Source organism: Enhydra lutris, unplaced genomic scaffold (assembly GCF_002288905.1).
Source record: "Enhydra lutris kenyoni isolate GAN:26980312 unplaced genomic scaffold, ASM228890v2 scaffoldscaffold12, whole genome shotgun sequence".
Lineage (NCBI taxonomy): Eukaryota > Metazoa > Chordata > Mammalia > Carnivora > Mustelidae > Enhydra > Enhydra lutris.
This window is the reverse complement of record NW_019154096.1, coordinates 526,970-552,774: the sequence shown is the minus strand read 5'-3', so window position 1 is coordinate 552,774 and position 25,805 is coordinate 526,970. Positions and strand designations below refer to the sequence as shown.

The following is a 25,805-nucleotide window of genomic DNA, read 5'->3' as shown; positions in this document are numbered from 1 at the left end:
CACAAACAGACCCACACCAAAAGAAGAGTGGCTCATCATATACAGGGCAGCCTCTGTAAAACTATCAGTGGGTTCCTCAGGCAAAAAGGCAAGTCATGGAGAATTCAACATTAGGCAAATGTCCTACAAAAATGAGTGAGAAAGAAAGACATTCCCAGATCAACAACAGAAACTGAAAATGTCCATTACCACTAGATCTGCCATTCAAGAAATGCTAAAGAGAGTCTATCCAGTTGGAGTTAAAGATGCTAGATGGCAACTCAAAGCCATATGAAAATATCAGATTCTTCAGGAGAGACAAACACATGGACAAATACAAAAACTAACAAAGTATTATTGTACTTTTAAATTGTTACTCCTTTCCATTTTTATTGAGAAATTACTGAAATACATATACATAAATTGACTTTTTATTCTTTTACAAGATTTACAACAAATAGCCATGAATATATGTTTAAGTATATATAGTAATTATAAACCTATGTTATTAAGTACAAAATATATAAAGATGTAATTTGTGACATCAGTAGTGTAAAGTGTAGGTGAATAAATAAATAAATAAATAAATAAATAATAAGGTGTGGGTAGAAGGGTGAAAAGAAGGGTTTTTGTATGCAATAAAGTTAAATATCAGGTAAAAACAGGTTATTATAACTTTAAGATATTATATGCAATCCCCATAGAAATCACAAAGAAAATATTTATAGAATTTACAGAAAAGGAAATGAAAATTAAATCAAAATGTATAAATCAAAACAAGTAAAAAAATTAAATTCAAAAGAAGACAATAAAGGAGGAACAAAACAGTTAAGACATAAAGACAACAAATAACAAAATGCCAATAGTAGGCCATCCTACCAGTAACCACTTTAAATGTAAGTGAATTAAGTTCCCCAATCAAAAGGCCTGTATTGACGGAATGATACCAAAAAACTAAAACAAAAAACAAAACAAAAAAACCCAGGATCCAACTTTATTCTCTCTATAACACACTCATTTGAGATGTAAGGACACAAACATAGAGTTGGAAGTAAAAAGGATAGAACAAGATATTCCATGCAATTAGTAACCAAAAGACCAGGGTTGGGTATACTAATATCAGATAAAACAGACTAAGGCAAGAAGTGTTTCAAGCAATGAAGAAGAACATTATTCAATGATAAGAGGTCTATTCACCAAGAGGATATAAGAATTATAAATAAATGAGCAGCCAACATCAGAGCACCTACATATCAAACTGACAGAACTGAAGGGAGAAATAGATTGAACAGAATAAAAGAAGGAGACTTCAATACCGCATTTTCAATAACAAACAGAATAATCAGACAGAAGATCAGTAAAAATTAGGGGACCTCAACAAGACTATAAGCCAATTGGTCACAACAGAGATTTACAAAATACTTCATCCAACAAGAGTAGAATACACATCTTTCTCAAAAAGACATGGAACATTCTTCAGTATAGACCAGATGTTAGCCCATAAAACAAGTCTTAAAAAATTTAGAAAGATGGGGATTGTGAAAACTTATCTTTTCTGATCAAAATGAAATGAAACCAGAAAGGTTTCAGAAGGAAAACTGGAAAATCTACAAATATGTGGAAATTGAAAATTACCTTAAACAACAAATGAGTCAAGGAATAAATCACAAAGGAAATGTGAAAATTTATTGAGACAAATGGGAATAAAACCACAACCTAGCAAAACTTATGGGATGTAGCAAAAGAAGTGCTAACAGGGAAATTTATAACTATCAATGCTGACATTGAAAAAGAAGAAATATCTCCAAGTCAGCAACCTAACTTTACACTATAAGGAACTAGAAAAAAAGAAGAAATGAAATCAAAAGCAGCAGAAGGAAAAAAATAATAAAAATTAGCAAAATAGAGAATAAAAATAAGATAAACAAAACAAGATAAGCAAAATAGAGAGTAGAAACAGAGAAAATCCACAAAATCAAGAGTTGACTCTTCAAAAATCAAAAACTGACAAGCCGTTAGTGACACCGACTAATTAAAAAAAGAGAGAATACTCAAACAGCTAAGGGCAACAATGAAAGTTGGTCATTACGACAGATTTTATAGATAGGGAAGGGTTATAAGAGAATACTGTGAACACTGAATAGTAAAAAATAACTGAGATGAAATGGATTAATTCCTAGAAATATGAAATTTCACCAAGACTAACCCAAAAAGAAATAGAAAATATGAACAGATCCATAACAAGTAAGGCTACTGAATCAGTCATCAGGTCTCCTTAAAAGAAAAACATTGGACTTGATGGCCTTACTGGTGATTTCTACCAAATATTTAAAGAAGAGCCAACACCAATCCTCTTAAACATTTCCAGAAATATGAAGAGGAGAGAGAACTCCCTGACTCATTCAATAAGGCCAGCATTACTCCATAATCCAGAGATACTACAAGAAAAAACAACTGCCAACCAACATCCCTGATTAAGACCAGTGCAAGAATCATCAACAAAATACTAGCAAACTGAATTTGGTAGTATATGAAAAGGATTATGCACCATTACTAAGTGCGATTCATTCCTGGAATGCAAGAATGAGTCAATATACAAGAAGCAATCAGTGTCATAGGTCACATTACGAAAGGAAGGGTAAGTCACATGATCATCTCAACTGATGCAGAAAAAGCACTTGAAAACATTCAGCACGTTTTCATGATAAAAGCACTCAACAGACTACGAATAGAAGAAACTATGTCAACATAATAAGAGCCATATATGAAAAACCCACAGTGAGCCTCATACCCCACAGCGAAAGGTTATAAGTTTCTCCGCTAAGATCAGGAACAATTCAGGGATGCCAGATTTTGTCACTTCTACTAAACATAATACTGGAAGTACAAGCCAGAACCGTTAGGCATGAGAGGGAATCCAAATTGGAAAGAAATAAGTAAAATTATCTCTGTTTGCAGATGGCATGATCTCATATGTAGAAAACCCTGAAGATTCCAGGAAAACAACGATAGTTGACCAAAATCAACATACAGAAATCTGCTGCAATTCAATACCCCAGCAATGAATAATTTAAAAAGGAAACTAAGAAAACAATTTCATGTGTAACAGCATCAAGAAGAATAAAATACATTGGAATAATCTTAACCAAGAGGTAGTAGAGTTGTACACTGGAAACTATGAAATGCTGCTGAAAGAAATGAAAGAATACACTTATAACTGGAAGGCTATACCATGTTCATGTTTTGGAAACCTTGATATTTTAAGATGTTAATGCTTTGCAAAGGGATCTACAAATAATTTTCAACATGGGTGCCAGGATTACTCAACAGGGAAAGGACAGTTTTCCAACAACCGAGGCTAGGAAAATTGGATAACAGTATGCAAAGGAATAAAAATGGACCTTCATCTTATACCGTATACAAAAATTAACTCAAAATGAATCAAAGTTCTCAGCATAAGACCTAGGGCTATAAAAACTCTTAGGGAAGAAAAACAGGACAAAAGATTTATCACATTAAATTTGATGATAATTTCTTGGATAGAACACTAAAAGCACAGATAACATAAGATAAAATAGATAAATTCAAATACATCAAAATTTAAAACTTTTGTGCTTCAAAGAATGCCATCAGCAGAGTGAAATGGCAACCCATGAATGACAGAAAATATCTGCAAATTCTCTATCTGATTAGGGGTCATATCCGGAATATATAAAGAACTTTGTACATCCCAGCAACCAAAAAATCAAACACCTTGATTTTAAAATGCTCAAAGTACTTCAATAGACATTTATCCAAAGAAAATATACAAATGCCCAATGAACACATGAAAAGATGCTCAACTTCAGAAGTCATCAGGGAAATGCAAATCAAAACTACAGTGAGACACCACTTCCCACCCTTTGGCTATTTTTTTTTTTTAATGGGAAATAAGATGTGTTGATGAGCATGAGTTGGAGCCGTGGTGCACTGGTGGGAATGTAATGCAGCAAAGCAGCCATCTCCTCAAAAACTTAAAAATAGAATTGCCACAGAATCCAGGAATTGCACTTGTTGGTATACACCCAAAAGAACTGAAAGCAAGGTCTCAAAGATACTTGTTCATCCAAATTCACAGCAACTTTATTCACTACAGCCAAAAGGTGGAAAAGTCCACGGATCCCTCAGGAGAGGAGATGAGCAGAACTGGCACAGACATGCTGTAAAACATTCTTCAGAATTCGACACACGCCCCAGCACTGATCGATCTAGAGGACATTATGCTACGTGAGATCCACCTGTCACGGAAGGACCAAAATGGTATGACACCACTTAGATGAGGTGCCCGGATGAGTCAAATTCACGGAGACAGAAAGTGGAATGGCGGTTGCCAGGGTCTGGAGAAAGGGAGGGATGGGGAATTAGTATCTAGAGGGCAGTGAGTTTCAGTCTGGCAAGATGGCAAGGATTCTGGAGGGACCACAATGTGAAAATGCTAATGCCATTGACCCATCTACTTAAAAATAGTAACAAAGTTAACTTCTATGTTATGTCTGTTTTACCACAATAAGAAATACTTAAACAAAAAGTGCACTTTCGTTAACGTGAATGAGACCCAGCCTGATTTGTGATGCAGTGAGAAACCCAATTCCTGCACATACACTCCCTGGGGTGATGGGGAACCCCACCTAAGCCCGCCCCCCAGTGCAGATCTCCTGGTCACCCTGTGCATCAGCCACCATGCCCACCCCCAACATCATGGCAGTGACATGGGACCACCTGCCATCATGCCTCGTTTCGAGTCACAGAGTGGCAGGACACTTGGCACAATTTCTCACCTGTCCTCACAGAGTGGGAATATACCCACCACCAACTTCACACGGTGAGGGCCCCAATATGCCCACTCTGGTGTTTCTTTTTGTTGTTTTTGTTTTTGTTTTTTAAGATTTTATTAATTTATTTGAGAGAGAGAGAATGCATGTCCATACACTGAGAGAGAGCACATGAGCTGGGACAGGAGAGAGTGAGAAGCAGCCACCCCGCTGAGCAAGGAGCCTGAGGCGGGGCTCGATCCCAGGACCCCAGGATCATTACCTGAGCTTAAGGCAGACGCTTCACCACCTGAGCCCCACAGGCACTCAGAATGCCCAGTCTCTTCACCTAGATGTAGCTACCACCAACACCTTTTATCTTCAGGGTAATGAACTCTGACTCATTAATCCAAACAGAGTAGTGAAACACAGGAAGTTATAATCCATGACTCCATTAGGATAAAAGCAGAGGCTTCCCCTCCCACCCCCTTATGATTTGCATGGGGGCAGGGCGTACAGCTGAGCAGCCAGGTCTGACTGAAACAGCCCCCTGCCCCAAGAACGGGTAGCAGCCTCTCCCAGAAAGCTGTCTGTGGGCCTGTCCCCACTGGGCTTCTTAGGGACTGCAAAGCAGTGGATCATCTCCAGAGGTGCCCAATAAGCTAAGCAGGACCGAGGTAACAAAATCCGCCTTCCACAAACAACATAAAATGTCTAATAAAAAAAAAAAAAGTGTAACTTGGGAGTCACAATGCTAACATCAGGAGTAAGAAGCAGAAAGCAAAACCGAAGCACATTCAGTCACAAAGTGTGAAGGAAAAACTTAAAATGAGATTTGAAAATGACATGGAATTGATGAATGGAGAGCCTTGGCTCTGGGGTGCTGTCCAGCCCCCTGCCGGGGAGCTGCGGGGAGACTGGTAGTCAAGTGGCAGGCGTCTGAGGCTCTGCCTGTGGTGATGGAGCCAGGAACTTCCAGCTGCCTCTCCCCTATGTCCCCTTTCCTAATCTCTTGATTCTTCTGATTCATGCTTGGCCCACAGTAGTTCCTCAGAATCAGGCTCCAGGTTTGGAGTGATCCAGGGAACAAGAGGTATAAGGGCTGGAAAGAAGGATTTCCTGACAGCGGCTTCAGAGAGAAAGGATATGAAAACCAGAAAGACAGAGAGAACTGAGCTCAGAGACACTCTGTCCAGACAAGGGCCACAGAAAACCAGAGACTTCTAGGATGGCCATCTTCACTGCCTTGCATTTCCCTGAACCAAGATGCCCCAAGATGCTGAGCAAGTCCCCAGCCTGGGATGAGGCAGGCAATGGGTTTTCCCAATGCTGAGCAGCTCTCTTTGCTGGCACCCAAACCTGGAGGGAACCGCTGGGCTTGCTCTGCATCTCACTCCCACCAGAGAGAAACCATCAGCAGAGGCACCGTGGGGGAACTCTGAACAAGATGGCAAAGCTCTAGGAACCGAGCCCAGGCGGGACTGGGACGGCAGCCAAAACACATCATTCTGGAATGCCACAGAGGATCCCGAGGGCAGCAAGTGCCCAGATGTCTCCTGACCACTGTCCTTGGGTACTTTCCTGGGAGAATGACAAGGGGCCACACAAGTGCCCAGGTTCCTGCTGGAGCCAGACATGTGTCCCTCAACATGCCATCGTCCAAACGGAGACTGCCCATGACGTGTGTGTCAGTGTCTGGAGACTTTCAGAAATCTCACTTAACCGGAGGACTTGGAAGAACGAATTTACTTAGCTAAACAACTGACACCAACTCCCGGGCTCTGGGAGGGAAACTACACTAGGCTGCACATGACCTCACCCCTTCGATTGTACACTACGTCCAGGAACAACGGGGAGATGTTTTCAGTGTTTCACTGCAGCACAGGGCTGTTTGACTTAGCGCATAGATCATACAGGGCCACACGCATCTTATATTCACTTGAAAACACGCTCAGGTACTTTGGGGGGACTCTGTCTCTGTGCTCAGTCGACAGATCCGCAGCAACAGGCAGTGACTGACACAACTCACACCGAGAGACGACTCTCAGGAAGGAACATACCGAGATGCTTTCTTCTCGCCAGTACTGCTTCCAGTTCCTCCCGCCGTCACTGAACACGAGGACATAGCTGCTCACCCAGTCGGAGCTCCCGTACCCTCCCTGCGTGGCCACAGCTGTGACCTCCATTCTCTCTCCAAGGTTGACCTGCAGCCACTGGTATTTATCTGACACAAGTGGAGACCAGCCACCGGCCCCTTGAGGGGAAACAGAAGCAGGAGAAAATAGTAAAGGGAAAGAAATCATTAAGACCTACATTATCCTGTGAAGAAAGAGATCATAAATAAAACTTACAAAAATCAGAATTCCAAATTCTAGAACATGTAACCCCCCAATGATCACAACAGACACACACGCACTTAAAACCATGGGTTAAGTGAAGAGATGAATCCTACATTCCTCATAAATTGCTCTGATTTCTCGGTCATAACCCTGACTCTCGGGTGTCCAGCGGTCCCAGGCAACAGGTGGCTGATCAAACACCAGGTCACCGCATCCCTGCTTGAGACTCGTGTCACCACCGGCCTGTATGTATGACATACCTTTGGCTGGACCTGAAGGAAAACATGCAGACCGTGGTAGAACTAGAAAAGCTTAATTCTGGAATCCCAACCTGAGGAAGTACCGTACCGAATGATGGGATAGGAAGGGTGGTGATGGCAAACCCGACATCCGATACACTTACAGGTTCATGTGAGAAACAGGCATTTCAAAGAACCATCCGAAATGCAGAGCGGCAGGGGTGGATGTGAAGGTTTTCCTGCGCAGGGAGGGAGAGCCTGAGGGGCAGCGAGGAGCTTGAGGGAGAACACAGAGCAAGCGAATAACAAGGACATTCTAGGTTTTCGAGACAACAGGTGCAGAGCAGATATCATGAGGCTTTGTCATGTCCAGTGAGAAACAGATGAGACACAGACTCAGAGTATGCTCCCAGAGGCTGTGTTGGGACATATTTTGTTCTTCCAGGTCCCAGAAACATGGGTTTTGAAATTGGAATTAGACATCACATTGAAGTTTCTGGTTTTAAATTAATAAGTAATTAAAAAACTGGAAAATAAGCTTGAAACACCTTCTGGAACTGATATTTTGCCAATTATCTGTGTCCAGAAAACACGAGTCATGGAAGTCACCTGTAATATGATAAGAGGGGTTTTGGAAAACAATTTTCTCCAGCGTCTGACACCTCGCTTGAGGTTGTCATAATGAGGCCTAACGCATTAGACCGCATTGACCGTCTTCCCGTGAGGGGATTTTACAGACCCCCGCACTGGGTTTGCTAAGGCCTGTAGGGCTGGGTGTATGTCAGGAAGTGTGTGACATGGTCCCAGGATGGCTGGGAGGGAAACGGAAGTGGGGCGCTTGCATCAGGATTGGGGGTGTCCCCAGGGGGCGGGCACGGACGTCTCTTCACCATGTCCTCCCTTCACGACATCTTCCCCTTCACCACGTCCTCCCTTCACCACAGTGTTCAAGCACGGCCTTCAGGAGAACCCAGATTCTTTCTCATTTCTTTCTACCCAGATTTCCCAGACTGAATCTTCGTTCAAGTATTCCAAATTTTCCTCTCAAAGTACTGCAAGCACAATGCATTTTTCTTTGACCCAGAATCCAAAATGTGCTGCATTTTGGGTTGTTCTATAATGCATTTTTAACTTTTTCTTCTGAAATAACTTCCAATTGCCCAAATAGATACAAATGTGGTAAAGGGGATTCTTGTCTCCTTTTTACCTGGTTCCCCCCAAAGTTAACATCCTACATCGTCATGGGGCTTTTATCAGGATGAAGGTATTTACATGGGTACAGTATAAATGCAATGACAAACGTTATTTGGATTCCCCAGTGTCCCCACTGACCCCACTCCTCTGCACCACGAGGCTGTTTACACATCGAGTCTCCTCTGTGTCCTCAGCCCATACCAGTTCTGCCACCCTTCCTTGCCTCTCGTGACAAGATTGGTTCTGCTGCTTTGTCCGAGGGCCCCACTCGCAGCTGATGACTGGAAGTCTTTCTATATTCTAGCTGAGAGCCACTCACAGTCCAAGGGACATTTCTTGTCAGCCAGGCATGATTTTTATAATCGTCACAAAAATAACCTTAAAAATTAGGTGTTGGCATTCAGCAGATCATTTTAACATGGAGATTCCACATCGAAATTTCCTACAGATCACTTTAGATCTCTGAGGGACTACTGATGTTCTGTATCTGGGCTCATCCTAGTTCACAGCAGAGTTCTGTAGAAGGTACTGATGATACCCTTGCTGGAATCTGCCATCTTTCCCCATGAATTTTAACCTCTCTCGAGGCCAGGAAGTATCACCAGCATGGCGTCACCCGTGCAGGGAAGCAAATCAGTAAACAGATCACGATGCCACTGGCATGTTGCCCTGGGACCAGCCTCTCCCACAGGTGCAGCTGCCTACCTGTCAACTAGCCTCCCCCACCCACAGGTAACCAACCCTGAACATCTCATCCTGACCTGCGGTGAGGACATGCTTCTGGCATGCACGTCAAGCCATCTGATGAACTTGAGGCAGCGACAGGCATGGAACGGCAGAATCCGCTATACCAGGGGCGGTTCGCTCCAGCAGGCTAACAAGGTCCCCGTGCCCCCAGATCGCTGCTGAGGGCCGATGTGCAGGGGGAGTGTGCAGCCCCTGCCCCCGTCACCTGCCTCTCTCCCACCTCTGCCCCTTCCTGAATACAGTGTCACAATGTGTACCAAGGAAAACCTATCTGGGGGCCCCACCAGCATAGAGCAAACTGCAGAGCCTGGAAGGTCACCCCACGCAGAACATCCTTCTCCCTCCTGGGGACAGTGTGCTAGCTGTGTGTTGCGGCAGTGAGGGAGGCATGGCAGGAGGATATGTGCAGCACCCAGTGTCGTCCCTCCCACGGGCTGCCGGGTGCTGGATGACAGTCGCCGTTACAACGGCCGTCCCCACCGCGGCTTCCAGGTGCCTGAGGGGCCACAGCGCTGGTGCTGAGATTTCTGGTGACCTTATCACTGAAGGTCTGTTGCCTGCACTTCTTCCCAGACAAAGGTAAGATGGCGAAGAAAGTCAAACTTGTCGCGCATGCGTGATGGGCCAAGGACCTCGCCCGGGACCCCATGTGGGACCCCACAAGGCCCACACCCAGCAAGCAGGACCGGCGTGACGGTTCCTGCTCTGCTGATGAGGAAGACACAGCACTTGAGGTTCCTGTGAGGGTGTTGGATGAAAGCTTGGGCCCCTTCCACTCTCAACCCCTTGCACAGACTTCTCCCTGCAGTTCCTCAGTTATTCAAGATTGTCTGCTGACCACCAGTCAGACTGTATTTAAATTGATCTGTTGGAAGGTTTCCGTCTCTAGTTAATCCTGTGTGACTGCTTCCCCCCCGCTTTGGTGGCCCTGACAGCGGCAGGGACACTTCCTTGGGGAGAGGAAAGGTTGGCTAGGGAACTCTCAGCGGGGCCTGAATTGCTCTGTCCGCTAATGGCAATGACGGTGACCACAGCCCCTGGTGCTCACGGAACACGTGCTCGTGTGAACGTTGGCTTTATGCAGAGAAGAACATGACCCCGGGGGCGAAGAACCAAACCTCACGCTTTCTTCAAGCTTCAGCAAGCATGAGAGCAGCCGTAAGAGACTCTTCGCTCCAGGAAACCAGGGTGGCTGGAAGGGGAGGTGGGCGGGGGATGGAGTAGCAGGGTGGTGGGAACAAAGGGGGTCATGCGATGTGATGAGCCCTGGGTGTCATTCGCAATGACGAATCACTGAACTCTAGCCTGAAACTAACACTGTACTATGTGTTAACTAACTTGAATTTGGAGGGAGAAAAGGTACCCACAGAGCAGAAGTCAAGCAGGTCAGTTGGAAGTGAACAGACCTACCTATCTTCAGAGTGTCTATGCTGAGCACATAAGTGGCTCTGCTACAATTGTTGCCAAGGGGAGTGTCCCCCCGCGATCAATACTCCATTGTCTGGGAGGGGATCTCATCCAGCAATGGTGTTCTTTCCTCATTAGCTCTGAGTTCTACGCAGGGCCCAGCAGGAGTGGGAAGGGCAGGAGAGAAGCAGGAGCCCATTGCTGCCTGCCCCAGGAAGGTGACAGGCATCCCCAGGAAGGTCATGGGTGTTCCCAGGAAGGCAACGGGTGTCCCCAGGTAGGTGACGGGCATCCCCAGGAAAGAGGGGCCAGCAGGCAGACAGGCTCTGGCGATGGTGTTGAGGTCCTCCTGACCTCCCCACTCAGGGGTCCCAGGGCTGAATGAGCTGAAGCCTGGGTCAGACGCTGCTGTTATTGAGGGCATTAAGGCATTTGCTGCAACTCTGGTTCCTCAAGAGGCAGCACCAGCTGTGTCCAGGTAGCATTCCAGCCATCAGGATGGAGTAGGCCCAGAAACCCTGCCTGGGGCCCTCAGCCGGGAGAAGAGGACATTTCCCACGAAGGGCACCTGGAGGGGAACGGTCACCGCAGCTGCCTCAGTGTGAGCCGGGTTCCTACGTGCAATGCAAAGACGCCCGAAATGGCTTGGTAAACAGACCCTTTGAAAGTCAAATGAAAATATGTGCTCGATGCACACCTGTCACCCTGAGTTTGCTTTAAGTGCCAGTGATCTTGAGGAAGAGAAAGTGCCCCACAGGCATTCACGTGTGACCTCCCCAGGGACAGATTTCCATGCCCTTAGGCACGAAGTGTTCTGACTGCAGCTCTGTTTGCATAAAACAGACAAAAATGGGTCAGTCCCATATGTTTTGTTTTGCTGTCCTCACACAGACTCCTGAACATGTAGTAGAGACCCACTGAGATCTGACTGGAGGCTCTCAGCTCCAACTCATTGGAAGTTCTAGCCCTGCAAAACATGAGATGGTTCTGCCAATTTCCCACTGTGGAAACAGAACAAGAATTGCCCAGCAAGCCTATCACGATCCAAACAGGTCATAAATCCTTCATTTATGACCGAATAAAATGTGTGACTGACCTCATTCATGTCCTGTGAAATCTCTGTGTTTACAAAGAGTGCAGCTCTGGACGTGCCCTAATTCTAGGAGGGCATCCTCTCAGCGGCCCCCTGACTCACGCAGAACAGACGGGATATCAGATCACCCCCGATGCCATTGGAACAGGGGCACCTCCCTCTGCTGTGGGCAGACACGTGGGGAGTCCAGGGCCCCAGAAGGGCAGGAGGCCAGCCAGCCCACTGCTCCTGACAGGAGCTCAGCTGCATGCTCTCAAGGCAATGTCTCCTTTTTAAAAAATCCAGTATGGTGGAGGATCATGTCAGGAAATGCAGGGGGGAGCTGCTCGGAAGACAAAACCATGACAACTAAATTAGCCACCCATTTGTGACTTCTCAGTCAGCCAAATGCCTCTGGGGAAAAAGAAAGAAAATTCCACTGATGCTAAAACTTGCACTCTCTTGAAGGACACTGTATGGCTTAATTCCTAACTGTTTGTAATCACGCCATGAGAGCCTCTGATGAAAAGAGTCGTGGACTGATTACCTGCTGTAGGAAACAGAGTACTGTAATGAATGCAAAAATGGGGAGGCCTGAGCATCATGTGACGTGATGAGCAGCACGGTGCGGGGGGGGTGCATTCAAAGGATGGCACGTGAACACGTCAGAGCAAACCCCACTCCCCCGATTTCCTCAGAGGAACACAGCAACGGGACAACAGTCAGACTGCAAGGATGGCAGGAAAGAGAACAGGGGGCCCTGGGATCACCATCCCCCCATCAGCCCCTAGTCCAGGGAGGTCTCCCTTCACGTTCACAGCAGCAGAGCAGCTGACCACGAGGGACCCGGAGAGGTCCCAGCAGCCCTTGTCCCTGACTATGGTCCTCCTGAGTCACAGGTTAAAGGAGAAGTTCAGGACTCCCATGTCAATTTCAATATGGTGCCTGTGACCCATCCGGGATCCCAGGTGCCTCGGGAAGGATTGCTAACTGGACCCCACCACTTTGGCAGACAGGAAGGCCACCTTAGCTGGCGAATCCTTAGCCAGGGGCCTTGGAAAGGAAATTCCTAGGAGGGGGAATGTGGATGAACATGGCTGGATGGAAAATAAATGTAAAGATAAAGTGTTTATGGCTTTTCTTAGAGAAGTGATCTGAATCACAGCCTTTCTTCTTAAACAAATTCTCAGGTGTTGCTCTCCACTCAAGTCATGATCTGGAGGGCGTGAGATCAAGCCCCATGTCGGGCTTTGTGCTCGGTGCAGAGTCTGCTAGTCCCTCTCCCTCTGCTCCTTGCCTCACTCACATGCTCTGTCCTTCTAAAATAAGTAAATCAATTCTTTAAAAATAATAAAGAAAACTTATGTACTGACTATTGTCTTACTACCTTATACATCAGGTAGATGCAACGATCAGCTACATACAAAATCCCTGGTAGAAGCCATGAAGGTTCAGATAGTTCTACTTTTCCATAAGAATATTGAAAGCTCAAAGACTGCTGGGCAAAATAGGGAGGTAAGACAGACCTCCAGGTACCATAATATAGACCAAGGACACTTTAATCATATAATCAAGTTGTCTAACATGGCTTCCATCACCAGATCTTGCACCAAATTTTCAAAAAAGCTACAACTACTACATAGGAAGAATCACCGTCATCATTATTATAATCCTCCGTATTTTATACAGTCCACATTTTACATCATAATATCCTAAGCTGAAGTGTTCTCCAGCATTTACAAAGTCAAAAGAAATTCCAGGAAACAATCTGAGATGTTGGCTTTAGTTTTTTGGTTTTTTTTAAGATTTTATTTATTTATTTATTTGAGAGAAAAAGAGAGACAGAGAGAACACAAGCGGAGTGAGGGGCAGAGGGATAAGCAGGCTCTCCTATGAGCAGGGAGCTTGGTGCAGTGCTCAATCCAGGGACCCCAGGATCATGTGCCCAGCCAAAGGCAGAGGCCCAACCAACTGAGCCACCCAGATGCTGGCTTTCAACAGAAAATATGCATAGATAATCCTTCAGAAGGAACATTGACAAACCGTGCTGTCTGAATCCTGCCTTAGGAATGGGTATGAAATCAGATGGTAAAATGAAGGAATATTTAATGAATTATGTATTGTGTACAATCAGAGTAGCAACAGCCACAAGAAAGAACCTCATCAGTTGATTGTCACGCTCTTAAAAATTTAATTTAAATCTGCAAAGAGTGATCTGACTATAGTAAATACATTTGCTATTTACAATTTTACAATGGTTGCTTATGATAGTCTAAGTTATTAATTTTTTAATTAAGTATAATGGAAATAAATTCATCTTAAACACTGGGATTTTCCCTTCTGATGCTTATAAACTTCACAGTGCCACCACACTGACAGGACCAGAGGCCTGAATCATAAAGATATTCTGTATATGCAAATCTGAAACACAATACACAGGCCCCTTGGGATCCTTTAAACTAATTAAGGATGGTGCTTATTTGATTTTTACAGTCTTTGGGCAACCATTGCAAAGTTTAGATGTTAAGCTGGTATTAGAGGAACCAGCAGACCAAAAATAGTAAATTTGATCATTTGATTATTAATTGAAAACTGGCTTCAGTGAGAGGCTATTTTCAGCAGAGGACTGAAAGTCATCATGACTGATGCTTCATAACTATCTGGAGGAGAAAATATCTGGCCAGAAATTTTACCTCATAGTAAAAGATCATGAAGGTAGTCCTCAGTGGTGTGATCTCTCCACCCCCCAAACTCACCAAAATCCTCCAGCGTGTCCTTAAGGGGCCCTATCAGTCTATTTGATCTCTTGTGGGGTTCCTGCACTTGACTTTTGAGGACACAATAAAATTCAAGCTATACTTAAACTGTGATCTTAGAAATACTGAATAAAGGGAGGCAAAAGATCCGTTCCATCATCATAATCTTCAGAATTTACGTGGGACACAGTCAATTTTTGGGGGGTGGGGGGACACAGTCAATTTAAAATTTTACTTTCTGGATGGATCATTCACCAAAAAAGTTAATCTATCCCTTTTCAAGGTAGTAAAACATTTGCATTTTCAGTGCATGTATTAGTCTGCTGAACTATTATTTGTGCAAAAGTGAAAGCAACTTCATCCATGACAGTCAAGGAGCAAGAATGAATGAACGAACACCCCCCCCCCCAAGAAAGGAGGCCTTCAGCTCCCTTCCCAAAGGTACGATCGGAATCTATTTTCAACAGAAGGCTTTGCCCTGGCTCCTCCCAGGCTAGGTCCTGGGATGGGGCTCTTTCCCCATCACTACCCCGTGGCAGCTTCCCACCTCACTGGTGCCAGCCAGCGGCTTGCTGGGTGTTCCCAGTGCCTGTGACATTGGCTCATTCATTTGTTGTTGGTTTTTTTTTTTTTAAGACTTTGATTATTTATTTGAGAGAGAGAGAGAGTGAGAGAGATAGAAGAAAGAGCAGGAGCTGGGAGGAGAGGGAGAAGCAGGCTCCCCACCGAGCAGGGAGCCAGATGTGGGGCTTGATTCCAGGACCCTGAGATCACTGAGCCACCCAGGAGCCCCGTGTTTGTCGTTTTAGTTACTCACAATAAGCACACTTGCTAGTCACCCCTCTGTGGGGTGCTCTGAAACTAAAAAAGGATGACAATAATCTGGAGCCTCCAGTAATTTCCTTCTAATTCGGATCTCATTTATGACTACTTGACGACCATCAACAGGGAAGGGAAAAGTCAGAACCAACAGAAAAGAAGAATGCTACAGATGCAGGAAGCTAGAAATGATACAATGCTGAACCTTCTTCTTCATTTCCACCCAAATGCGATATAATTACTCTTTGAGCCACAAGAATGAATATTAAGTAAGAATGGTCGTTATTCTCTCTGAGAAAGACTCGTGATGGGCTAACAGCAAGACAGCATCAGACTCACCATCTCTGCGATTAAGACTTGCGAACCCCGGGCCGTAGCTCCTGGACAGCTGCGATGAGCAGCTGAAGGACTCTCGTGGCAATGTGGATGCCAGCGGGACATCACAGCGATCTGTGAGGAAAACCCCAAATTCAGATTAATCCCCTGTTCCAGGCATTCCTGACTTCTTCCCTCCCTCCCTTCCTGCTTCTTTCTTCCTCTCCCTCCTCTCTTCCCTCCTTTCCTTGCTTTTAGTTAACAGGCCAAGAAAATGCTAAAACCTATGGCAAACATCAGTCTTGATCAGAGGTGTGTTAGTAGGTGGTAAAGAAAATAAAACCCCTGATTGGTAGCATTCGCCATCTCCTGTGGTGTACATACTCCCATTGTGGGAAATTCCCAGCTGTCAGTGTGATGTCACCAACCATCGCAAGGATAAGAGGGTCACATATGACACTTCATTATACAGCGTTTCCACCGTGCAGATTAAGAGATTAAAATAACCTCAAGAGCATAGACAAGAGATGCCATGAAAGAGAGTAGTACGTGGTGAATTTACCTTTGTTTTTAACATTATTTACTTAACTATAACTTTATACAACTTAATCTTTAATAATGACTGTGTTTTAACACCTGGCTTACAAAATTCATGAAAAGTGAACGAACGGCTCTTGCTGGCTGCTAAAAGTTGGTTCCAGCCCACTGCCCCTCAGTGGAGAACTGTTAGAAGAATTTCCTTTAAAATCAGGAAGACTTTAATAGGCATCACAGCTTCTGCTGAGAGCCACTCTCAAAGTCCTATCAGTACATAAGAGAACATTTAAGAATTAAAAGGAGAGACTTGGGAAAGAAAAAGTATAAAAGCAACCACCATCACTTCCAGGTGATACGACTGCTGAGGCAGAAAGTCCAAAAGTCAGTAAGTGACTGGTTTAATAGCTCAACATCCCAAAACCGATTTCATCTTAAACTCTAGCTGGGGTCTGATGGTAACTAGAATAGCAAATAATAACAAAATACACAAAGTATCTAAAAATGAATCTTACAAAGCTGTGCAGAACATTTATGGGGATTATTATAAAAACTGTACTGAATGACATTAAAGAAAAACTGAGTAAAATACAGACTCCCGTGATCACAGACAGGAAGACGGCATTTTTAAATGCTCAGTCATCCCCAGTTTGAGCTAAAGACTCATTAGAAGTCCAACAAAGGCCCAAGAGGGTTTTTCATAGAAACGGAATTGGGGAACCATGACTCAGCAGTTCATAACATGGGGTACAGACATGATTTAAGGAGCCTGCGAAGACAGAGAAAAACTACATCTTTATTTTCACTAAACCTCCAGCTAAAATTCAGCATTTTCTTAATCATGAGCATAGACAAACCACAGCATCTTCAGTAGTGCCCATGCTTTTTTGTTTGTTTGTTACCATCATAAGTTACAGACAGTCTTATAGCAATCTTCATGGATATCCAGAAGTATCATTTATGTTCCTCCTTACTTCCAAATAATTGTATTTGACTCAGCACTAGATTTTGTTATTTAATGAGCTAATAACAAAGGAGACATTATATTACAATTTCTGATTTATGGATATCAGCCCTTCACTGTAACTGGCATATATATATATATATATATATATATATAACGCATTTATAACCATTGTTATGAGAAGAGGACACAGACTTCAGCAAAGTCCCAAAGGGGTCTGTGGCACAGCAAGGCCTAGGAAGCCCCCATGATGGGTGTGTGCACAGGCAGCACAAAGTGTTGGCCTATTACTGGGGTATGGTTAGTACTTCAGAAAATTCCAGAAGAGGGGTATTATCCACAGGTCATGGTCAATGGAGCTAACTCGAGAGTTAGCCTAGAAGTCTCTCAGGGTCTAGCACGTTGAGCAGAACAGGCCTGCATTAGTCTCCCTGTATGCAGGGGGTCCCAGGGACCTCACCACTACCTTGAAATTACACAGCAGATTGACAGCAAGAGAGGGCTATTGCCATTAATTGTGTGTCTAGGGAAGCCTGCTCTCTTCCCAGCCCTGGCCCCACACAGTCTCCTTTAGGGTTCTGTCTTGATGCTAGTCCTCTCTGCTCACACTGTTGTCATCTCACCACTGAAGCTAGTATAGATTTTGCAACCGGACTTGGGTGGGACTGGCATTCACCAGCCTTGCCGACTCTTGGGTGTCACCCACTCTTCTCTAAGCCTCAGTTCTCTCCTCAGTTCAATGGGGAATCATACAACTGGACAGTGATGATATCACACAATTATGCAATGGGGAGCCAACCCCCACAACTGTATAGTGGGCCATTACACAATAATACAACGGAACTCACACAGCAACATGGCAGGGAGTACAATGGGGACTCACACACTGAGAGGACTGCTGAGGGTTGAAAGTATTTGCTTTTATTATTCTCACTCTGCTAAGACAAGTCAACACTTATTAAGTTCCTTCAAAAGATGCTATAAGGACATGTTCCCCATAGAGAGATGTAAAAGGCAGTGTTCAACGTTCCAAACCATATTGTCATTTTTTTATTCTTTCTTCAAAGAAGGCATATGAGGCTTCATCTTTTAAAAGAAAAAAAAAAGAAGTAATAGCATTTGTGCTGTAATCTTTCTTTGGAAGAACAATTTATAAAATTTATTTTTAAATGACAATTTTTTTATAACCCTAACTTAGAGGCTTCAAAACCAGTTTTCCAATTTACTCCAACATAGAAGAAGTCAAGGACTTGTGTGGTCAAAAACAAGGTGGTCACATCCTTATAAGGTACCTGGAGAGGAGAGGTTCAGGATTTGGACAGTGTTTCCCAGGCATTCAGCGTGTTTCTAACTGAATTTAATCCATGTAACGTGAAGCCTCCAGAGCCATCCAAAACCTCCATTAACTACTATTTTCAATCTGAAATGTTTAGGTTTTCTACCACAATTCCTGAAGCAAAAATTGTCAAGACCCAATTTAATTTTCTTTTTTCTTCGCATCATTACAAAACATGTGAATCCCACGAAATGAGTATCATTCTCATGAATAATCTGATAAATATTATTTCTATCAAAAAAAAAAAAGATGATTCCTGAAATGTTTCAAAGGTACAAGAATTATGGGGCACCTGGGTGGCTCAGTGGGTTAAAGCCTCTGCCTTTGGCTCGGGTCATGATCCTGGAATCGAACCCCACATTGGGCTCCCTGCTCAGCAGTGAGCCTGCTTCCCCTCCCACCATGCCTGCCTCTCTGTCTGATTATGATCTCTGTCTGTCAAATAAATAAATAAAATCTTAAAAAAAAAAAAAGTACAAGAATTATTCACAAAGTGTGGATTTTGACAAGTGAGATGGCAAAACAATTTTAAACAACTACTATTTATCACTTAGAGGGGAAAGCAAGTTGAGTACAAATAATAAGCTTATGAGAATTAACATATGAAAATAGAGAATATTACAGTTAAGTAAGCTAAAGCAATTTTATTTCCCTTCATAATAACCACCCGTATTAATGAGAGTGAGTCCATGGAATAATCTTAATTTTGAAATGCACTCATCCTTCAGTGGTTCAAATGTACTCCAAGTGAGGTTCTCAGAGAGGCTTAAGAATGCTAAAGGAAAAGTGATGGTCCATTGTCATGGGTTTTAGAGAAAAAACAAAGACACCACAATTGTTCATGATTTATGTATGACTCAGATCAGAGTGCCAGAGACATCCTTATGTGCATTCTGATATAATAAATCCATATTTACGAAATACCCAAACCTTGTCTCACTAGGTGCACCTATTACAATGCCATTTTAATCGAAAGCCTATTGTACGTCTTACCAGCAGAACAGCCTTTGACTGAGATTATAAAACAATATTCCAGCTTCTGTTTTTTAAAATTATATATATTTTTTCCAGGTGAAATCCTAGAAATTTTGAACTTCCCACAACTGGAGAAAATAGAGCTGACTTAGTCCTTCCACTCTAGCTGAGCTGATCTGGGGGTTTTCTAGGCTCTTGATCTCCTTCTAAAACTACTTAAATCTACCCTTCCCCACAGACAGAAAAGAAGCCCAGACAGACTCCGTTGGTTAGCCACAGCATGTCTGTAATACATTTGTTCTGGTTTCTTTGACACTTCAAATTCAGTTTGTACTCAATTATGTGAAAGTGGTATCTTTCAAGATGCCTTATCTTCTGGATGAGATTAAAAATTCCTCAACACAGAAAATTCATGTTTGTTTATTTGTTGCTTGTTTTTCATCCTTTAGCATATCACAATGGACTCCAGTCCCTGGAATGGAACAGAGAGTATGACCTAAATTCCCCTCCATTTCCGGCCCTACTTGCTCCTCCCAGGTGGGCAGCTGGAATCAAGGCCCAGACCCACACAGGGGTGCCCTTTGGCCACTGGACCAGCAAGGACATCTGGACTCAGAAAAGCCTGAAGATATCTGGGAATCTCTCTCCATCAGAAGGAATGAGGCCCAGAGCTAGCCTGCTGCTCCAATATTCCCCGATCTCTGGTGGCCCATCAAGGCCACTGAGAACTTTGTGAACGTCTGGGGCCCCCACGCCTCCCCTCCCAAGGTGTGTGCTTACAGAGTCCCAATCCGTACAGGTTCCTATCCATGCTGTCAGCACTTTGGATGGTGGTACTGACCTTGGCCAGGATTCAGGGGCACTGGCCAGTCTCCAACCCTCAAGTACACACACCTGTGCATGTGTGTGTGATGGTAATGTCCCCCTAGAAGCGACAGGACATTCTGTAAGCATCGCATACAGGCTGCTCTAGGGACCCATGCCTAATTCTCCAAACCCATCTCAGCCACCCCCACCCTCACTTACCCCTGAAAATGTGTTGTGTGCTCAGACTGGCCATTACCCATTGTGGGACTACACTTGGCACCAACTGGGCATCCCATGGGTTTGAACAACTGCAAGTTTGAGCTGCTTAGTTTCATGATCCTCAAAGCCCAACCTGTTAGGAGGCCAGCTGAAGGAAAGCAGAGGTGATTTCAGATTTCTTGTCTGTTCCAATAAGTTGTGCATGCCAATAATAGAATACAGTCATATCTCTGTGAGAAGTCAGAAAGGGCAAATTACACCAAGTTCCTGGCTAATTTATTTAGAAAGGGCAAATTACACCAAGTTCCTGGCTAATTTATTTATCTCACCCATGCAGAGAGTGTTTGCCTACCCATTAGCACAGTCCGAAGTTAAGCACTCTTGTTTTTACTTCTAGGCTGGCTTTCCTATAGTAACCTATGTTGTGAATTATTTCAAAGGTTGGGTTTATGTTCACTACATTAAATGAGAGCTATTTAATGATTAGCTCTAGATCCAGATGTCTGTAAAATTATTCCTCAGCATAGAAGGATTCACTTTTTTTTGTAAGTCAAATGGTAACACTACAAAAACAATTTACCATTGATTTTAGTGGGGTGATATATCAAATTAATACTCATTAATTGCAACTATTATTAAGTATGAATTTGAAATAATTATTGTTCTTATAATTAAAAAATACCTCATGTTCCCTCCAGCTGAGTGAACTCATACTGGTAGTGTTTCCTTTTTTAGATCAAAGCATTTGTAAAATGTCTTACGTATTTTTTAGAAAATTCTAAACTACAAAATAATATATTCCAAATGCTGAATCCAAATGGTAGAGAAGATGTAACTGGGCAAATATTTGTTAATAAAAAGAACTTCCTGGCTAATGGTCTGGCTTTGATCTTCCAGAAAATCTGCAACGGAAATTAAAACAATGGGATACCACCATAAGGCCATCAGCATGGCCGACACCTGAAACTGGGCCAACATAAAATGCCAGCACGGACAGAGGGCAGCAGGAACCCTCATCCACTGCTGGTGGGAGTGCAAAATGGTACGGTCTTCTTAGAAGACAACTTGGCAGGTTCTTAGAAAACTAAGTATACTCCCTCCATGCATTCCAACCACTGCACTCCTTCGTATTTACCCAAAGGAGTTGAAAGCTTATGTCCACACAGTAAAACACACATGCTGTTTCTAGCAGCTTTACTCACTGATGGCTGAAGCCTGAAGTCAAAGAAAGTGTCCTTTACTCAGCGAATAGCTAAAGAAACAGTGGCACAACCAGACAAGGGGATCTTTTCAGCATGAAAGAGAAGTGAGCTATCAGGCCATGAAAAGACATGAAGGAACCTTAAGTGCATATTAGTAAGTGAAAGAAGCCAATTTGAAGAGGCTACACACTTGGAAAAAGCAAAATTATAGAGACAGTAAAAAGATCAGTAGCTGTCAGAGTTTAAGAGGTAGACAGGAATGAATGCGGGGGGTGGGGGTGGAGTGCCAGGACTCAGGGCAGCTAAGCTACTCTGTAGGGCACTGTCATGGTGGATATAGGTCTTTATACATTTGGCAAGTCCCACAGAGTGTACAACACCCAGAGTGACCCCTCACATAAATCATGAGCTCTGAGTGATAATGGGTTCATCAGTTTGAAGGAAGGAAGCACTGTGGGGTGACTGCTGGTAATAGGGGAGGCCATGCATGTGTGGGGAGAGGGAGAATATGGGAAATCCCTTTACATTGCATAATTTCGCTGAGAACCTAAAATTGCTCCAAAAATAATGCCTCCTAAGAAGCAAAGGCTTTCTTTTTATCAACAACTGAGAATTTACTTAAGAATAAAGGCTGTGATCCAAATAACTTCCCTGGGACAAGACACGAACAGTTCCTCTTTAAACTGATTTTATTCCAGCTCTACGTCAAGAAGACTCTGAAATTTTGCTCTAGTGCTTTGCTGGAAAATTCAAATTTATTCCTTCCTGGTTTTAAAATCATGCAAAACTGTGTGATTTCCCAACCTCAGAGGAATCGCGGCCCTGGGGGAGAACTGTTCTAGGTTTCTCACAGGTTGCCCTCCTTCCGCATGCTAAAGAGCCAAGAATTTGCACCGTTTGAAAGGCAGAATTTTAATGATCTCAATCATTATCCACTAAGGTCCCCAAAGAACTTATATTCAGCAAAAGGCACAGACACCCAATGGTTACTGTGGCTTCAGCATTACAACCGGCACCATTTTAAATGACTCATCCCGCTTCTCATGGAGGATCCACGGGTCTTATAAAGAACCAATATTTACCTTTATTTCCTCAGCTTCTAGCACACTGCTCAGCACGGGGCAGCCATCTGATAAACATGCTGAATTCAGCGGGGCCACAAGGTGGAGAGCGACTTTCTGAAATCCATATCTAAGTTCTATCTCATTTCGACACATGTTGAGCTCACGCCTCCCAAGCAACCAACTTCGTCCTGATAGGAAAAGCCTGCAGGCTTCACTTCCGGGCAGCTCCACGGGCCACCTGCTGTCACGGGAGCAGCCGGGCACCCGTGCTGTGTTCTCTGGGTAGCGTTTAAACCAGGACTGGTGAATCAGCAGGTAAGAAACATGACTGCAAGAATCCGGAACCCTCTCCTGCTCCTACTCAGAGGGCCGCACTTGAGAAAGTCAGCTGTGGACTCATGTAGGCATTGATGTGGCCCTAAACCTTGAGTTTAAAAAGAATTTAACTAGTCCAAGCTCACCAGCTGGAGAACTGCCTTGCTGACCCATAAATCTGAACTATCCATTTCGAGGGACAGAGTCTAATATCCCACGGACTCTACTCACGTTGTTAAAATGGCCACAGAACAATGGAGTGTGCCTGTTTTTAATTGTTTTGTTCAGACGTTGTTCACACGCGTTACCAAAATACTGTGATTCTCATTAAATCACGTAGCTTCATTCTATAGATGGTGCTTCTCCATAAGCTGCTTCATGGAACAACAGCTAATAAATATTTCTTGGGGGAATACATAATTTATTTTGAAACTTTTAGACAAAGTTTTTAAGTTTCTCAATTTGCGCCACCAAAAATTTGGAAACAAAGTTATTTCATTCCCTTTCTACTATCTGATGGTAAGATGATAGAAAACGATAGGACAAAGTTTGAAAAATTTACAAGGACACATGAAAGGATTTAGATGTTCATTAATATTTTAAGGAATGTTTCTCCTGCAAGTCCACATGATTTTAAGGACTGACAAAATTTAACCAAAAACAGCCAACAACACCTTATCCTATTTGCCATAAATATTATCACCAATAGTTGAATTTTAGGAAAAGGCTTAGGTGACTTGAACTTATTATCTTGGAAAGAATATTTAGTATTTGGGCATTTTCACTGGAAAGTATTTAAAACAATAAGTACAAAATAACTAGCATATTCCCAAGCTAAAGACTCACCGCTTCATGAGAATGAGAAACAGAATACATGCCACTGCAAAGAAATATGTATTTTGTGCTTTAAATAATTAACTGGGAAGTTCAAAATCTGGTGTGACCACTGATGAACATCTAGTCACAAGCTCTGTCATTTGGATCCACCTGCCTTTTGCTCTCTCTCCTGCCTCCTCCAATCCTGCCCTTCTTCCTTGTCTCCCTCCCTCCCTCCCTCCCTTCTTCTTTCCTCTGACAGAGTCAACAAGGACAGTTGTTCAAAAGAGCCTGCAGTTGGTGGCAGCAGGTACAATCAATGCAGCCCAAGCACGAATATTTGTACATGACCCTTCCACAAAATACTGGTTTTCCCCATTTTGTTGGAGGGAGGAAAACACAAGGCAGTAATTTCTTTGTAGAGCTCCAAGAATGTATACAAGATACATAGGGGGGAGGAAAGTTTTTATATTATGGAATTTGATATATTATGGAATTAGATGATTCTGAAAATTTAAGTACAATCCACTCACAGTTAAGTATTTTCTGGAACAGCCCACTGAGGTCCTGGTACACGACAGCATTGCTGTTTAATGTAATGTTTACCTAAAAATTATTTGAATTTAAATAGTAACAGTTCACTGAAAACTTGGGTCTCTGCCCAAAAAAATTTCCATAAAACAATCATTTTGTTTAATGGTTCATGTTTATTCAAAACTAGAGACCACTGCTATTACACAAGTGGAAAATCCAATCATTTTTAGGAAGTGTGTGTGTGTGTGTGTGTGTGTGCACGCGCGCATCAAGCAAATACAAACTTAGAGCACCATTGAATAAAATGGTACTCTTTCCAGTATCTCGTTAGACACATTTACAAAGGTAATGTATCTATTTGATGTTATTTCCAAGGGTGCAACTAAACATTTCTTTTCAAAATTCACCAGAAGAGGGTGGGTTTTTTTCATTCCTCTACTAACCTTTCGAGCCATGCTGAGATACAGCACTCGTGACAAAGACAAGGGGAAATGCTGAAATGTTCGACAGGTAGTAGAGATTTAAAACTCACAGCATGTGTCAAAACACACCATGTATATATACTGCCTTTTCTTCTATAAACCTCTCTATCTGCATCATCTAGGCATTCTATAAGACCACAGAACTTAAAATTAGTTTATAAAAGATACAAACCTGCTAATCTCAGGGAACTCCAGATTCTAACAGAAAAATGCATGGTAAAAATCCAATGTTTTTTTCTGTTTTAAAATATGAGAAATAGCTCAAGATTTCAGACACCCGTAGAAAAATGCCTCTGTAATTTATCAGCAGTAATTGTTGAAACTTAATAACGTCACAAGTATATGAGTAAAGTGCCATGAGCACGAATTAAATTGTGCCACCCAAATCACCCATGGTGCCAACAGCCACACTTAGGATTATCGCTGTAACCCTAACAGCAGTCCATAAGCAAAGGAGATCAGATGAAAACCCACATATTTAAATGATCCCATTCACCTGCTTTCAAGCATAAACACATTTTCTTTGTTTAATCAAGAATATTCTCAATATCAGATAAGAGAAAAATGAATGAATAAACATACAACCAAATTAAAATATGAAACAGAAAACATTTTTTCCTAAAGAGGAAAGAATTTCACGATGTTGCACAGCATGCAAAATATCTCATTTAATTCATTTTTCGCTGATTATCCTTCTATTTTTAACACAATGCTTACTCTCAATTTTTGAACAATGCCTCGAGCAAAATTTTACTTATTTCCCAAAGACCATTAGCAAAAGTTTACTCTCCCTTGTCATTCTCCCTACACATGACTGTAAATTTCCAATGAAAAAGTTATTTTCCCTCATAACTTGTATTTATTTATGCTTTTCCTTTTGCTTCTGATCTTACTGTTCCA

At 43.0% G+C, this 25,805-nt stretch overlaps 1 protein-coding gene across 1 annotated transcript in view; it reads right to left on the bottom strand.

Moving 5' to 3' along the window:
• Window positions 1–25,805, bottom strand: part of LOC111145065 (contactin-associated protein-like 3) — a 151,826-nt gene that overhangs the window by 112,513 nt on the left and 13,508 nt on the right. The window contains 2 exon segments of the mRNA XM_022499678.1: window positions 6,830–7,023; window positions 15,682–15,792. Of these exon segments, the coding sequence (XP_022355386.1) occupies window positions 6,830–7,023; window positions 15,682–15,792 (305 nt within the window).